This window comes from Sminthopsis crassicaudata, chromosome 5 (genome assembly GCF_048593235.1).
Source record: "Sminthopsis crassicaudata isolate SCR6 chromosome 5, ASM4859323v1, whole genome shotgun sequence".
Lineage (NCBI taxonomy): Eukaryota > Metazoa > Chordata > Mammalia > Dasyuromorphia > Dasyuridae > Sminthopsis > Sminthopsis crassicaudata.
The window spans coordinates 64,084,732-64,103,065 of NC_133621.1; the positions used below are offsets into that span (position 1 = coordinate 64,084,732).

The following is an 18,334-nucleotide window of genomic DNA, read 5'->3' on the forward strand; positions in this document are numbered from 1 at the left end:
ATAGGCACATTAGCAGAATGCTACCCTTAAACTTCACTTCTTAGGGTCATGGTACTTTGTTAGATAAATGTATGTAGTCATATCCACAAGACACCTAATTTACAATCAGATTTTTATTCATATTCCCAAAACAATGTGAATGAAAATCATTTCAAGTAATGGGTATGACATTAAATCATAGCCTTAGGATGATATAGTCTCCCTAATTAAAAAAAAATCAATATTTGACACATCCTCATCATCACTGAGCTAAATTAAACTGGAATAGCAGAAGAAGCAAATAGTACACAGGATTTTGAGTCCAGTAATGACTAGAGTCAGAGGGATATCCACAGTCATACATTAGAAATAAAGCCTAAGGAAATTTTTTTGAGGGGAGGATTGGACTAATCCTAATTGAACTAGAAACTTACTATTTTATAAAATTAGAGTACACAAGAAGAATATACATATTTGGAGAAATGGATGGGGGGCAAGCAATTCATGATCATATTCTTATCTGAGCAAGATAAACTGAAAATTATATACACAAACAGAGTTTGATATAAAAACACATTAAACTAAATAGTGAAATAAAATGGACAGGGAGATGGAGGGGGAATATCAATAAGAAGCATACTATCATGGAAGAGATAGTCACAAACAAAAAAAATCAACTTTAAAATGTTAAGCATAAAAAGTTAGTTTAAAAGACAGACTAAGAATCAAAGATGGGGCTTGGAACTGAGAAAAGAGAGGAGGGATAGATTCAATAGGTTATTTCAATTATGGGTTACTAATATTAATCAGATTTCTTCCTTTTTATCACCTTCTTCTTATAAAAACCAGAAATAAAAGATGAAAAAATTATAAGAGGATATATCAGATAGAAATACATTTTTAATAACCTTAAAATTGAATCTGAATGGAATGAACCCATCCATTAAAAAAAAGAGATGGCAGAGTGGAATAGAAAGAATTCCATTATGCCATTTACAAGAAATATACTTAAAATATAAAGATTCACACAGAATTAAAATGAACTTATGATTCAAAAAAATTTTAAAGGCAGAGGTAGCAATCATGATGGCAGATAGGGCAACAGTAAAAACTGACTAAAATTGGTTAATAGAGAAATTATGTATACATAAATAATGAAATACTGTAAAATACAATATTTAGATTTATGTGTATATATTTGTGTGTATGTGCCAAATGGCATAGGACCTAAGTATTTGAAGGAAAATTTAATTGAATTACAAGAAGAAAGAGACTACAAAGTTTTGCTACTTGAGCAGATCAATGTAATTTAAAAAGTCATAAATGTTTTGCTTAATTGCATATGTAAAAACTTATATCTGATTATTTATGGTCTCAGGGAGGGATATAATTTGGAACTCAAAACTTTAAATAAAAATGTTCTTTAAAAAGACTCACAAAACTATGTGAATAGACTTTTAGAGAAGTTAGAATTAATAGAACTTTGGTGATTACATAAAAGAAATAAAAAAGGAATATGCATATTTTAAGTTGTACATATCACCATTACAAAAACTGAACAAATACTAAGTGATCATGAAAACTTTACAATGAATTAACAGGTCAAAGAACAAATCATAGAAGCAACAGACATTTTCTTTAAAAACAATGGCATTAGCTAATCTTGCCAAGAAAAATGGAAAAGACAAAATAACATTAAAAATTAAATAGAACTTTTAACAAAGAGTAAATAAACTATTAGAAATCATTTCCCCCAAATATTGCCAGCAAGAATAAATGAAATGGATGAATATTTGCAAAAATATAAACTACCTAGACTGTCAAAAGAAATAGCAAATTTTTAAAATGTTATTAGAAAAAGACATTAACAAGGCTTACATTAATTCAGATTTTAGTAACATAAGAGATTTAAAATCTATTTAAAGAGTTAAGAACCACCACTATAATATGTGACTTATACACACTCAAATTTTCATTAATGTTCCATAACTTACTAGATTCCCATTTCAAAAACAAAAACCCCATACACTTAGGTCCTGAGTAGTCCAAACTATTACTTCCATGAAGTGGATGCATATATTCAAATATATACTCCTTAAAGTTTCAAATATTTAAAATATGGTCATTGGTTCCAGTCCAAGTACAAATTCAAATAATGCAATACTTCATGGGATTCATTATTCCCACTAATTGGGCACTAGTGAACCTAAAGACTTAGACAAACATTCTTAAGTTTCCAACACTGTAAACCTCTTAAATTTTAGATTTTTGCTATTTTTCCCACCTACTTATGAGGGAAAATCATGTAATCAACTGAAAAATTATCAAGATTATAGAGAGTATATTTTAAGGATTACCACAAAGAAAAACTTTGGCCTAATCTTTGTCTGAATTATAATAAATTCTGATCTAGTGTATTAAAACTAATGAGGTCTTATTTTTGTAGGAGTGAAGAAAAACTAGTATACAACATCAAAATGAAATTAAGAAAAAAGAAGTGTACCCGGTTAGAGAGTGTGTTCTTCCAGTTGAGGTCGAAGAAATTAGTGATTTTGTCCTCTCTGTAGTTGTTGGAAGAGACTTTTCCTCTTGGCTTTCTTTTATTGAGTCTTGTTTCCTAAAATTATTAATTTTATCATGTAAATTCATGCAAATGGACATATGACAAAGTTGCATAACAAATTATTTTCATCTTACCCAAATAGATCTGATTTTCTAGTATATAACTGTTGAGGGTTCAATGATAACAAAACTAGTAAAATGTTTAGCTAGTATCCCCAAAGCCTGGCAACTCCTTAGCATATATTAGGTATTTAATAAAGTTTGTTGATTGATATATTGACTAGTAAAAATGGATTTTAAATGGTAGGTACTAGTATCTTTTGTTTTATTTACTTTTTTGCAAAGCAATTGGGGGTAAGTGACTTGCCCAGGGTCACACAATTCCTTTTCTTACTTGTTCTTCTCTATTTCACATTCTATTGAGTCTAGATTTCCCTTTGTTTCTTGTGCAGTTTGGGATATTATTGTTATCAATTCTCTCGTATTTGCTTCAATGAAACTTTTTGTTTACAATGCATTATTTTCTTTATATTTAAAGCTAGATCAAAGGATTCTTAACAGGAGTCCTATTCAGTGGAAAGAGTGAAGGTACAGAGAAATCTTCCAGTTATTCCCTTTTGAAAAATCCATTCCTTTCGATACTTGTTCTTCTCTCTATTTCCCATTCTATTGAGTCTAGTTTTCCCTTTGTTTCCTTTGCATTTCAGATGATTATAATTGTGTTAAGTTCTGGGTGTTACTTATAATATCAATCAATACCTGACAATCTAAGATATTATATAGGGATGAAAGATTAAGATAGGAAGTAAAAGACCTAGAACCTTACTTTCAAAGCAATAAATACTTACCAAATGTCTACTATATAAAAAGCAATATGCTACACACCAAGGAAAGGCAAAGAAAATTAAGTAATCAGCTTCAAGGAGCTTGCATTATATTGAACACATAAAATATATAAGCAATAATCAAATATGAATCAAATTCAAGTAGATATAACTGGGAATGGAATAAAGACCAAGATATGTATCATTAAATGGCAGCATCTAAACTATGCTTTGAAAGAAACTAGGGATTCCATAGGGTGGAAGTCAAGAAGTAATTCCATGTATGGGGAACCACTTTTGTAGCAGTATGAGATGGCATATCATGTACTAGAAGGACTTAAAGTCATGTATTGTCTGGGTAGAATTACTGGGATGACAGATACCTGGAGAGTATCTCTACATGTGAGGTTTTGGAGGTCTTTAAAGACCAAACTGAATAATTTTTAGTAGGGGTGAAATAGTCATATATATATATATATATATATATATATATATATATATATATATATATATATATATATACATATAAAATATAAATTTTGTAAAAAAAAAAAAGAAGAAAGAAAAGAAAAAGAAAGAAAGAAAGAAAGAGAGAGAGAGAGAGAAAGAAAGAAAGAAAGAAAGAAAGAAAGACAGAAAGAAAGAGAGAGAGAGAGAAAGAAAGAAAGAAAGAAAGAAAGAAAGAAAGAAAGAAAGAAAGAAAGAAAGAAAGAAAGAAAGAAAGAAAGAAAGAAAGAAAGAAAGAAAGAAAGAAAGAAAGAAAGAAAGAAAGAAAGAAAGAAAGAAAGAAAGAAAGAAAGAAAGAAAGAAAGAAAGAAATGGAGGGGATAGAAAAGATGGGTTGAAGTCTGTTTCCTTTAAAGGAAGACCAACTACTTTGTCATTAAAGGTTCATGGTCTAAAGGCACTTCTGGTTTTCTATGACTGCTCTGGGAATCTCAGTTGCAAAGAGAAATTATCTTCACATTCAAGATAAGAATTAATTATTTGTTTCAACAATGATATAGTCAATACTTTTTCTAGCACTGGGGGAAAAAAAGGTATCAATCCTTCCCAATCTCTGTCCTCCAAATTCATCTCTAAAAATACTGGAGACTTTAAAAAACAAAAACGAAAACCTATAACCTGTACCCTTAATGAGATTAAAGAAAAAAAAAAGTTTTCATGACTATAGTGGTTATATGTGCCTTTGTTATATTCAAGAATATAATTTTTAAAACCTCATCTTTCAGTTAATTTGCACATAATCAATCAGTTTTATCCACAAGTACTTAAGCTGCCAGGGCATAGCAATGTACTTGTTGCCTATAGGTATTACTTACTCTACTTAATATATTTTGAAATATTGAATCAAAGCTTAATAGTCCCAGACTGAAGAAAATTGCTATTTTAGAAAATCCTTCAATGAAGAACTTTGTAAATTGAATTTAAGGGAAATAGATTGGGGGTTGGAAAGGGTGAGATGGGGAAAATTTCTGATGAAGTTGATGAGCTTTGGAAGTGGTGAGTCTTTGAGAAATTTAATAAGCCCCTCTCCATTGGGAAAGAAGTACTAATAGTAATAATTATAGTAATATATCCATCTCAACTAATATTTTGAGGGATAAGCTAAACTGAAGTTTACTTTATGGGATAGGAATGTCTAATATGTCATTATCGTTCTAGCTCTGTAGTTATCACTCTTAAATCTACCCGAGTTTCCAGGAACAATCTAAAAACAGGTTATTGACTTGAAACCATCTTCCAGTGCTCATCAAATATTTTTCGATTATTTCCCACCTTAAATTTTAAGTCTTAGGGTATGCTTCAAGACCCTCCAGCAATTCTTCTCTACCGACTTAATTTTTTTCTTTACATAAACACTTCAGATACAGGCTAACCTGTACATCTCTGATATGCGTTTTGTTTGCTCTCTCATCTCTAAGCTTGTACACTTATTACTTCTCTAAACCTGGAAAGCTTTTTCCTTTTAATCACCTGTTCTACAATCATCTCCTCTATAAAGCTTTCCCAAATAAACTTCACCTGGCCCCAGTCCTGCCAGTTTTCTTTCCCACAGGTTGTACTAACAGAAGTTTCTTTGATTTATACTTGGTTTCTTTGTGAATGTTGAATCATTTCATATATGTTGAGTTTAGCCTCTTTCCCTATCCCACCCCTAACTTGATAGGAACAAACTATTTTATATTTTTTCTTCCTTTCTTCCTTCTAGAGTGCTTCCTTCTGTGCTGAGCATATAACAAACAAGGTATTTTGAGGACAGAACAGACTTTTCACTTTGAATTATTCAGGGAAAAAAAAGATATTACTTTTTACTATAGGGAAAGTGGGAGTATTTACCATGTATTTCAGTGGTTTAAAAAAATGGACCAATTACTGAGAATTAGGCAAGTGTGTGGTGGTTTTTGGATGTAATCTCAAAATAATATATATTTTCCGAATCAACCAAAAAGAAAAAATGCCAAGTGACTACATACTCTTGCAGAGTAACAGAGGATGTCCATTTTAAACTTGGTTCTAATTTCCTAACCATGCGTCTTTTTACAGATGGACTCTTCTGTGAAGCAGTAGATGTTTGTGGAAGGTTGGGTATTTCTTCGGCTTCAGGTAAAGGTGGACGTTTCTTCTTTTTTTCCTTTTTTTTAGCTCCAAAAAATGAATGTTGCTGTTTTTAAGAGTAATGAAAATGTGTTTAGTTAAATCACATGAAATTACATAAATTAATATCTCTGAAATATCTGTAAAGTTGAATTGTTTTTATTTGAAAGGAAAACAACACAAGTTAAATGGATGTCCATCAAGTGGCTAACAGCTGAATAAATTATTGCCTATCCATGTAATGGAATACATTATAAGAAATGATGTGATAGTGTCAGAAAAACCTGGGAAGATTTGTATGAAGTAACACAGAATAAACTGGAGAGAATAACTTATGTTTTAACAATAATATTGTAAAAGGAACAACTTTGAAAGAATTAAGAACTTTAATCACTGCAAAGATCAACCAGGACTCTAGAGGAACAGTGATGACAAAAGTTACTCACCTCCAGACAGGGAGATACAAAATACAGAGAGACTAAATACAGATAATAAGAAACATGTTTTTAGGTATGGTCAATGTATGAATGTATGTATATTTTGCTTCATTATGCATATTTGTTTTAATATTTTTTTCTTTTTCTGGTGGAAGAAAAAAATGGAAAACAAAAAGAAACGAGGAAAAGATAATGTTAACAAAATAATTCATCCCAATGAAAGGCTATAAATATGTTTTACACTCTATTTTAGCGTATAAAGTTTGATGATATTGATTATAGAAAACAATGATATTTTCTTAGCTTTCATTGAAGATAAATGTCCTACTGAATGTACCTTTAATTAATTTAATGCTTACATTTATATGATTGGAAAAATAGTGGGTAAAGATGTTATATTTTGATTAGTTTTTAAATTATTTATGTCAACTGATTACTTTTTGCAAACTGTAAGTAAGTGATGACAATAGCATCTAACAGAAAAGTAGGAAAGAGATTGTATAAAATCAGTCTGTGAGGTACTTAAAATTTTACTTAGAATGCTCCAAATGTTTCTAAATATACCAGAAAAAGTCATTTTGTGAGGAAGTTACTGGTAACTGTCACCCAACTGATAATAGGTAACTGCTAACAGGTAATTTAAAAAAAAAAAGTATGTGCAGAATGGTAGCTAGAGCTAGCCTCAGGAAAAATCTGAATTCAAGTATTTTTTCTTTCTTTAGATCACATTCGCCCTCCTCCAGTTATATGTAAAAACAATGTTTAACTTTCTCTTTGAAAATTCTGAATTCCAAATTCTCTCCCTCCTTCCCATCGTTTTCATTGAGAATCAATTGAAAATCAAATTTAGACTACCCATGTACAGTCAGGCAAACTATATTTCCATATTAGTTATGTTATAAAAGAAAACACAAACCAAAAAAAAAAAATCAAGAAAAAATTCTTAAAAGTATACTTCAACTGAACTAGCTACACCCAGCAAAAGAACTCTGGGAGATGACTATGAACCATTACATAGAATTCCCAATCCCTCTAATTTTGTCCGCCTGCATACTCTTTCTAAATGCCCTAATAATTGGAAAATTCTTAGGAATTACAAATATAATCTTCCCATGTATGCATGTAAAAGTTCAATCTTATTGACTCTCTAAAGATTCTCTTTCCTGTTTATTTTTATATGCTTCTCTTGAGTCTTGTATTTGAAAGTCAGATTATCTATTCAGCTTTGTTTTTGTTTTTTTTTTCATCAAGAATGCTTGAAAATCTTCTATTTCATTGAATATCTATTTTTCCCCTGAAGAATTACTCTCAGATCTTGGTGGCAATTCTAGGTCCTTTGTCCTCTAGAATATTACATTCCCAGCCATTAAGTCCTTTGATGTAAAAGCTGCAAAATCTTGTGTAATTCTTACTGTGGATTTTAATAATTGAATTGTTTCTTTCTGGCTGTTGATAATATTTATCCTTGATCTGTGAGATCTGGAATTTGGCTATCATGTTCCTAGGTTTTTCATTTTGGTATCTCTTTCAGGGAGTGATTGATGGATCTTTTGATTTCTGTTTTAATGTTCTGGTTCTAGAATGTCTAGAAAGGATAATTTCCTACTATAATTTCTTTAAAGATGATGTCTCTAGGCTTTTTTGTTGAACATGGCTTTCAGATAATCTAGTTATTCTTAAATTACTGCTTCTTAATTTGTTTTTTAAGTCAGTTGTTTTCCCAATGAGATATTTCACATTTTCTTCTATTTTTTTCATTCTTTTGTTTTCTTGCTTCATGATGTCTCAAGGAGCCATTACTTTCCATTTTCCCAATTTTTATTTCTAAGGAATTATTTTCTTCATCAAGCTTTTGTACCTCCTTTTCCATTTTGCCAATATTATTTTTAAAGGAGTCCTTTTCATTTACTTTTTGTACATCTTTTTCTATGTGGCCTTTTTTATAGGTGCCCTTCTCTTCATTGGATTTTTATGCCTCTTTTCCATTTGACCAATTCTGCTTATTATGGTCTTTTCTTCAATATTTTTTCTGTACCTCCTTGACCAAGATGTTGACTCTTTTTTATGATTTTCTTGCATCACTCATTTCTATTCCCAGTTTTTCCTCTACCTTTCTTATTTAATGTTTAAAATAAACTTTGACAAAAATTATTTTGGAGCCTGAGACCAATTCACATTTTTCTTGGACCCTTTGGATTTAATAGTTTTTATTTTGTTGTCTTCTGAGTTTATTTTTAAGATCAGGATCTTTTTTGTTTGTTTTTTGCTCATTTTTCCCAATCTATTTCTTAACTTTTAACTTTATCTTAAAGTTGAGCTCTGCTCCTGGGATAGATGGTCTATTATCCCAAACTCCAAGGTTTTTGTACAAGTTCTGTAAGTTTTTAATTCTTCCAAGGAGGTGTGATCTAAAGAGAAATGCATTTTCTACTATCTTGCCCATGCTCTGGTCTGTGAGTGGCCACAACAAACACTTTTTTCTGCCCTGGAACTGTGACCAGTGTTGTCACTCCTTGGAGACCACAAGCTATGATATGATAGTGCAACTCTTTGCCCTGAAACTGTGACCTGAGATTTTGACTGCATTTGAGTATCAGCAAACCAAGAGTCCTGCACCCAATGCCAACAACGAGACCCATCATATCCTTCTAACTACTTATCCAAACCCCTTATCATCTGTAGGCAGAGAGCTCCAGAAGCAGCCATTTCCACAGTTGAGTCAATCTCTCCCAAAGCTTGCTGCTGGTTTGCTGTACTGCCAGTATTGTAGCCTGTGTTCCACTCACGCTGGTAGGAAATGACTTTCCTGATGATTTTTTTTTTTTCCTGAAGCTGGGGTTAATGACTTGCCCAGGGTCACACAGCTAGGAAGTGTTAAGTGTCTGAGATCACATTTGAACTTGGGTCCTCCTGGATTCAAGGCTGGTGCTCTATCCACTGCGCCACCTAGCTGCCCCCTGATGATTTTCTAAGTTGTCAGGTTGGAAAATTATTTCACTCATCCTCCAAATTTTGTTTTGAGATTATTTAAAGTTATTTGGAGGGAACTTCAGAGAACCTAGCTGAGTTTTTTCTCTGCCATCTTGCTTCTGCCCCTCCTGAGTTCACATCTTGCTCTTTGCATATATTGTCTCTGAGGGAACATGACATACTCTTTCAATGTTTCAGGCAATCTTCTAATACCAGAAGTTGCAAATAAGGGTGATGTGCCCCTTTTTGGTAACCTCGGAGCTTAGTATAATGCCTAGCATTTATTAAGCAATAAATGTTTAATGAATGAATGAATTAGCACTAGTAAACAGATTCCTCACTAAGAATTTGACAAACCAATGAAATCTCATGGTTGGACCTCCACTCAAAAAAGGTTAAACTGCCAGACTATTCAGAAACTTCAACAGAAGCATCCAGTGGTATGATCCTACCATTGTTTGTCAAGTAATGCTACTAGCTATATGACAGCCATCTTTTCTCCGCTCAGATCATGAGGGGGCAAACAAGGAAAATGAAAAGCCAAAAAGAGCGGAGCAAGAGCATTGGTTTCCTATTCAGGAAAGAAAACTAGAACTTCAAAAAGGAATCAGACTCCATTATTCATTTACAAAGCCAAGTCTGCTGAAAGGAAGCAGCTATTGACACAGTTCACTGAACGGATCTTATTCATGGTACAAGCCTGTTAGCACTGCCACACAGTGAAAGCACAGATAAGAAGATCTTGGACATAAAAAGAAAGTCAAAGTGTATAATCCAAAATGCTATTATATCAAGATGAGAGGGTCCATCAGAAGGTCCCCACCACCTGTGCAACAGAGCTGGGTTTTCTTTCATTTTAATTTCAATGATACTTCTCCCAATCAGGGGAGTGTTGGAGTCAGCTTGAAGCCACTGGACTGAAAGCCAATTGTCAAATTTTCAATATGAACATTCACACAATGGAAATTGACAAATACTACAAATTGTCTTGATTTACTGTTTTGTTGTTGGCTAGATTTAAGAAAGTATTCATAATTCAAACTAAACTTAGAAGTGTGTCATGAGTACATTTTTCCCCTGAGAAAGATGGTTCTTAAAACATTTACCAGTGCATGTCTGTCTGTACTCATGATAGATAAAAAATAAGCTTTTGATAATTAAAGCTTTACCAAAATGGAATAAGTTACTTTACAGGTGGTGAATTCCTTATAATTTATGGGGTTCAAAAAAAGTCTGGATTATATTTACTTCTTCAAAAAAAAATCAGGAGTGTTATAGTGAGAATTCATATATCAACTGGGAAGTTGTATTAGACTAGCTGCAAAGTTTTTTCCAACTATGATTGAAAATTCCAGTAACATAATCCTATTTTGTATTTTCTTAGGGATTCATAATGCAGTGCTGTCAAATTTTCAGCCACTGAAACACAATGTAATTGTAAGATATGCATTCTGCTTAAGGTTTGATTATTGCCTCCTGAAAGATAATATATGCAATTCTAATTTCTATTATATCAGCTTCTATTGCCTAGGTCTATGAGGTAGACTTCAGCTAGGGGCATAAAACTGCTTCATTAGAGAGGGATTTTCACATATATATTTTAGTTTTAGATAAAAGAAAAAATATGAAATTAAGTACTAGTTGTTCATATATGACTATTAAGAGCAAATATAGAAGCAAAGTTTTGTTTTGTTTTTAAATTGGGGCAGCTACATGCTATATTAGGATGGAGCACCAATCAAGAAAACCTATATTCAAATCAGACATTTAATTTCCGTGTGAACATAGGAAAGTCAATAATTCTCTCCACTTTAGTGTCCTTAAAATGGAGATAATAGGACTTCTGATGCCAAAATGGCAAAATGAGGAAAGAACCCTCTGAAGCCCTCTCAAATTCCCCTCCAAACAACTATAAAAGCCTCTGATCTAGGAATAACCAAGGTGTATCACACTGGAATGAGAGGGGAGTGGGGTGCAAGAGCAGCAGCCACCCTCACAGCAAGAGTTCTGCAATAGGGAATTTCCAGGTGATTCAGGTGAGCACCTTTTCTGCAACTTATAGCCCTGAGAGAGTTGAGTGGGGCCCTATCAGGCTAAGTGCTTTGCCTAGGCTATTATAGCCAGTGTGACAGCAATAGGATTTAAACTCAAATCTCCCTAACTTGGAGTACAGCTCTTTACTATGCCATCCTGCCTCTCACAGATATATTTCTATATTTCTGTATCCTGGAAACATAGGACCCCTTAACAGGCATGTTGAAAAGATGTAAGGATAGACTACTGTTGTTCTATAAGAAATGATAAGCAGGATGCTTTCAGAAATACCTGGAAAGACTTACATGAACTAATGCAAAGTGAAGTGAAAAGAAGCAGAAGAATACCATATATAGTAACAACAATATAGTATAGTGATGAACTGTGAATAACTTGACTATTCTGAGAAATTCAACAATCCAAGATAATTTTCAAGGAATCATAAAAAATGCTATTGATCTCCAGAGAACGAACTGATGGAGTTTGAATGTAGCTAGAAGCAATTTTTTCTTTGTTTTTCTTGGGGCTGAGTTTTCTTTCATAACATGAATTATATGGAAATGAGTTTTGTATTACTGCACATGTATAATCTATATAAAAATGCTTCCCTTCTCAATGAGGGTGGGATAGGAAGGAGAAGAGAGAATTTTGAACTCAAAATTTGAAAAGAAAAAAAAATGTTAAAATTGGTTTTTTTACATTTAATTAGGCAAAAAAAAAAATTTTGAAAAAAAAATTTAAGCATGTGGGAGAGGGAAGGGAAATGTAAGGTTTTCAAGACATATTATGTCTACTTTTCAAAGACATCATCAGACTGGCTATAAAATGGTGAATCTTTGGCCATAGCAACCCGTAAGACAAAACAATTGCAAAGTGGTGCTCATTTTATGATAGGCCCCTTCTACTTTAGCATCAATGATGAGAATGAGTGCTAAGAATCACACCAATTACCAACTATTTGCAAACATTACCAATATTAGTAATCTAAAAGTAAGATCCATGCCTAATGACCAATGAAATGCTAAAGGAAGAATTATGTCATCTTGAGATGCTTCCTTAGAATGACAGAAATGCAATTTCATTGAAGGAATGAACTGTTTCACTTCAGGTTTTGTATTTGAAGTACTTGACACATTATAGACACTTAATAAAAGCTTGTTGATTAATTAAAATTAAAATCCAAGAAGAAACTGCAGCTAAATGGTATGATGGCTTACATGTTTTCCTCAGACAGACTTATAAAGGAACTGTCAGAGTTTATTTTTTCATGTTGCCAAAGAAAAAAAAGCAGTATTTTATGTGGCATTTTGTTATCTTGGATTAAAATGCTCAGAGAAAGCAAATGCAAAAAACCACAAAGAAATAATAAGAGTTTATGTGCCAAATTCTTTTGCAAAAGATGAAGTTAGAGGAGTTCTATAAAAATTCTCATTAAGACCCTCAACATTAGAACAACATACCATTTTAATGTTCAGAGACTTCAAAGCAAAGGTAAGCATTAGAGAAGATAGCAAAAAATGTGTAAAGACATGAGATAGTTCAAAGGCTTGTAGACTATATAGAAGCTGCATGTATTTCTATCATTAATACTTTCTTCAAAAAAAGAAGAGATAGAGAACCAGTTAACATAAAAGATAAATTGAGTGCAGCTAAACAAATGGGAAATAGCTGGTTATTTATGTAAGCATAATTTAATAAAAAGCAAATCTCTGTATAGTCAGGCAATTGACTTGGGAGAGTATATGTTACAGTCAATACCAAACTAGAAGAAAGAATCAAAATATGTACTAAAATTGAAGCAACCGCCTATTTTAAAGAAGCATTTGATATCTAAAAATGTAATATGTATAAAAGAAAAGACATTCACAGAAACTGTAACTATTTCCTAAGGAAGTTTAACTAATGTAAATCAATCAACACAGCAAGGAGACCAAAAGTATCTAGAAACTGTTTCATCCAGGGAAAATCTTGATCTCCTTGCCAAGCAGCAATTATGGCAGCCAAGAGCAACACCCATTTAGGATATAAACTCATTTTCAAAATCATACCAAAGAGGTTGGCAGAAGATTATGAGAACTATGTCTCATGAAATTCTAAGAAATAATGGACAGGGAAAATTAAGTTTACAGAAAGCTTGGCAGGATATGCAAACAAATAAAATAATTCACTGAGCATTCAAGGATAAAATTAGAAAGAGAACTATATGTGTAAAATGAAAAAGATCTAAAAACATTGTTATAGGAACCTCTCTGACTTTGCCCCATGCCTGGATTTCTCTTCCTCCTCATTTCTATTTCCTAATATCTCCGACTTCTTAAAGGTCCCAGATAAAATTGCATCTTCCACAAGAGGCCTTTCTCTATCCCCTTATTGTTAGTGCTTTTCCTCTTAAGATTACCTCCGATTTATTTTGTCTATACTTTGTTTTTACATAATTGTTTGCATGTTGTCTTAACTCATTATAGATTATAAGTTCCCAGAGAGCAGGAATTGTTTTTCTTTCATCACCACATTTAGACTCAACAATTATTTTTGTATTTAATGATAAAAAAGAAAAAGTCTTAAGGGAAAAAATATGAGAAAAGCAAATGGATTGGATCCAGAGTACACATTGCAGAAATATTCAAAAGGCACAATTTTAAAGGTATTTGGGAATCAAATCTCAAAGTATCTGAAAGAAGGGAGGATATGAATCTCAAGAAAAAACCTTGAATCTTACTATATAAAAATTAAGAGAGGATATTAATAACTACAGCCTTTATGCCTATCTTGCCATATTAATCAAAACTTCATGAGAATCTTCATATGCATCAAGGAAAATTTTCATGAAACAATGAAAAGGCAACAACAAACTTTCACAGCAGATCACATTTTGTAATCACAAAATTGACTGAAAGGTATAGAAAACCTACAATTCCATTTGGTTGAACTCACAGCAATAATGAAGCCTTAAAGGACCTTTTTTGATAAAATTTTTACCATGGATATGTCAAATGAAACAATATTTCTTGAAAAATCTGTATCAATGGCCCTCTGATAATATCAGCCAAGATGTGATGGTTGCCCCTCAATGGCTAAAACACCAGATCTAGAATAAGGTGGATTTACATTCAAATTTGGCCTTAGATTCCGTGACTCTGGGCAAATCATTTAACCCTGTTTGCCTCAGTTTCCTCATCTATAAAATGAGCTAGAGAAGGAAAAGATGCCATCTAATATCTTTGCCAAGAAAACGCCAAATGGGGTCATGAAGAGTTGGACATGACTGAAAAATAACTAAACAAAGAAAACAAACTGTCTTGAAGGTGTCCAAGCCACAGGCAAAATGAAGGAAGATTTATTTATAGATCATGACCCCCTCCAGATGCTTCTGATTATAGATATTGCAATGATTACATTTAGCCCCAGAATCTCCAACAACTCTTTAAAAGCAAAATTCACAATCATTTGAAAGAGCTCCATCTACCCATCTGTCTTCATGATCTATACACAATGAATGGATGAAGAATGCCTGCTGTCAAGACTATGATAAATACAGACAAGGCAGAGCTGGCCCATCAATACAAAAATCTCAGACAGACTCTGAGCATGGATGTTACCCCAAGTCTAAAAGTGAACAGGAAGAAGAAAGTAAATCAAAGTGCCTTTGAAAAAAGTGCTTAATGCTATTAATGATCCCGAGCTCTTTCTGAAAGGCTCCCCTTTTAACATGAATCAATTGGTTGTTCTTCATTCTCCAAGAGGTCCAAAATGACATAGTTACAGTGCATCCGATCAACAGTGCTGATCAGAACAACATGAGCTCAGAATGCTCTGCCACAGGTCAGAAACAAATAGTCCTCATGAACGAACATTTGGGGTGGATTCTCTAATTTTGTGCATCTCATGTTTCTTCTAGGCTAATTCATTTCTGCTTTGCCCATAGAACCTTCTATGATGAGGGCACACCACGCTGTGCTAGTGTCTCCTGTCATGTAATCAATTCTAAAGTTCTTAAGGGAGACCTTGAGAGTGTCCTTGTACTGCTTTTTCTGACTGCCTTTCTGATGCTTGCTTTGTGTGAGATCTCCATAAAAACAGGTGGTTGTTTTTTGTTTTGGCAAGCTTACATTTAGCATTCAAACAATGAGACTAGCCCTTTCAGCGGTGAGCTCTATGTTGTAGAGTTGGAATGCTTGACAGTAGAGAAAGTTCCTCAGCATCTGGTACCTTATCCAGGTGATCTTTAGAATCATCCAAAGACAACAAATGCAAGTGATTCGGTTTCCTGGTACTGAACTGGTAGACTGTCCAGGTTCCACGGCATATAATTATGCGGTTAACACAACAACTTTGTAGATCTTGTGTTTAGTAGTCAGTCTAATACCCCTTCTCTCCTTCAGAGCCTCAGAGACTCCATATCTATGTCACGAAATAGCACAGTCTCCCAAAAACAAATTGAAAGTCAGAAAGATGCATAGTGAGAGTAGGCTGCATCACATTGTCAACACTGAATTATTCAAGAGGATCAGCAGTGTACAGATATTGTCAGAAAGAGATGTGACCAGGAGGGGGATAAGCATATGGATAGAATAAGAGATAAGCCAACAAAAATTACCCTATTTATATCCACATAATGCTGTAGAAGAAGGTGCATTGGGTGGACACTCATGTGGGATGTATGGGAGGCTTTGGACATGAATCTCACAGGATAGCACAGCATGGACAGACTAGGATATCCATCTCCGAGGGACTGCCCACACTGATGAGATCAAATATCCATCAAGGTATCAAAAATATCATTTAATATATCTGAGGAGCAAACAACACAATGGCATTTTCAGAGACAAACAACTTTGACAAAAGGATTCTCTTATATACTAGAAACAAATAATTAAATGCTCCCAATTGCTTAAACTCTGATTATATTTCAATGAAACAGCCCAAAGGTATTTAAGTGGATATGTTTCCAAGGAAATTGATATGTAAAACCCTGATTGATGGCTTTGCAGTGTTTGCTTTCTCATGATCTTTCTTAACACTGAGTTCCAGCCCAATTATGTATTAGGCAGTATACCAGGTTCTGTTGGGAGGTGCCCCTCATCAAAGTTGACAAAGATGTGTGAACATTGGGCTTTAAGTCAGAACATGTGGATTCTGGCCCTCACTACCTCATAATAGTAGCTGTGTGACTGAGACCCTTAAGCAAGATGACCCTGAATTTCATTCTCTGTCAAACAGAAATAATAATATTTACGTTACTGGTACCAAAAAGCCGTTATGGCAAAAGTGTTTTATTAACCGTGGAGGACAATGTAGAGTGACCTGCATGTGAAATACTTTCTAAATTTTTAGAACACTCTACTATAGTTGTTATATACTAGTAAAATGTGCAATACAACAATCTCCAGAAAATTAAAAATGAATATCACACAGAGAGCAATGGAGAAGCACATAGTATATGTGAGTAGGTGCCAACATATAACCAACAAGAACTTTGAAAAATGTGAATAAAAAATGGCATCAGCTTGGCTAGTCATAGGCCAAGAACAAAGGATGTCAGGTAGCTGTGAGAAATACCAGGAGAAAGAAAAAAAGGCCTTTAGCATTTTGGGTAGAAACTCTGTGGCAAATTTAAGGGAGAATATGGGCAAAAATTGGGCAGCATGGGGTTGCAATCTGCTTCATTTGATGGGAACCTCCAAAATGATAGAGTAACATGCATTTAAATACTTGAATATTTGAGAATGCATAACTATTGAATTTGAATTATTGTTTATGATATTACTTTTGTTTTAGTAACCTTCTGATATAAGAAGCTAATCAATAAGGTACTAAGGGAAAAAAAAAAACTAGAACAGAGAAGAAAAAAAACCTTCAAATCACATTAGCTAGCAATATGCCCAAATTCTTTTCTTGTTTTTTTTTTTTGTTTTTTTTTTGTTTTTAGTTTTTTACTGTAAAGCTTTTCTGGATGGCAAAAGACATGGAAATTCCATCTGTTGCAGATGCTAGAGGTAAAAAATAATTTTAAAAAGCCCCAAATTACAAATGTTTATCATTTTCATACTTTAACATACTTTCAAACATTTAATTGCCCAAAAAAGTTGTGATTTTTTTTGAAAACATAGAACAATTCTTCATTTGAATTTAAATACATGGTATTTTAAACCAAAATAATTTCATAAATTAAGTGAAATCTAACACAAGTAGTAAACAGTCAGATACAACCTACCTGTTTTGATATATTTTCTGAAAATTTTGCTGATTTTTCTCTTAAAATTGTGACAAGATCTTTATATATGTCACTGCACCTCTCATAGTTAATTTCTTCTGTGTCACTTTCGATGCCCTTAAAGATAAAACTTTTTATATTACTACTAAAGTTTTTATTATATCATTCTGTAAATTATACCCTATAGTGCTACAATCCTCTATAGAATTTTTCCTGGGATACTAGAATTTAAATTATTACCTGAAGATAGGGTATATAATAGAAGAATTTAGAAGGGTATATGATAGAAGAATTTACCATGCCATAGAGCATGGTAGGGATTCTAGGTAGCTTACTGGGTTGATTTCTAGTAGTACTGTGAGTCCAGTTAAAGAAAATCCAGGATGTGAAAGTTAAATTCAAGAAAGCTGGAAAATCTAGGAAATTCAACCACTTGTGGTAGTAAAATTTAAATAGCAGCTCTCAAAATCCACATCTTAAGAAACAATTGAAGTATTTGTTCTGTGCTTCAAAGAATTCTTTCTTTGAGGGACTTAAAACTTACAATGTATAATAAATTATTTTAAATCCTATACACTGACTTGGAAATCTAGAAACATGTCAGTCTTGTTCTGTCAGTTATGCTCAGTATCATTGGTTTTGATATTCCCAAAGAACTACACTGACAGGCAAACAAATTTTGTAGAGTCATACTTGGTTACATGGACATAACCTAA

The 18,334-nt window shown here is 33.0% G+C and overlaps 1 protein-coding gene across 2 annotated transcripts in view; it reads right to left on the reverse strand.

Moving 5' to 3' along the window:
• Positions 1–18,334, reverse strand: part of ODAD2 (outer dynein arm docking complex subunit 2) — a 218,145-nt gene that overhangs the window by 188,821 nt on the left and 10,990 nt on the right. For both annotated transcript variants that reach the window (XM_074267006.1, XM_074267007.1), the window contains 3 exons: positions 17,619–17,735; positions 5,843–6,030; positions 2,483–2,596 (listed from right to left, as the gene is read on the reverse strand). In XM_074267006.1, coding sequence (XP_074123107.1) covers positions 2,483–2,596; positions 5,843–6,030; positions 17,619–17,735 — 419 coding nt within the window. The remainder of the gene's footprint in view (positions 1–2,482; positions 2,597–5,842; positions 6,031–17,618; positions 17,736–18,334) is intronic.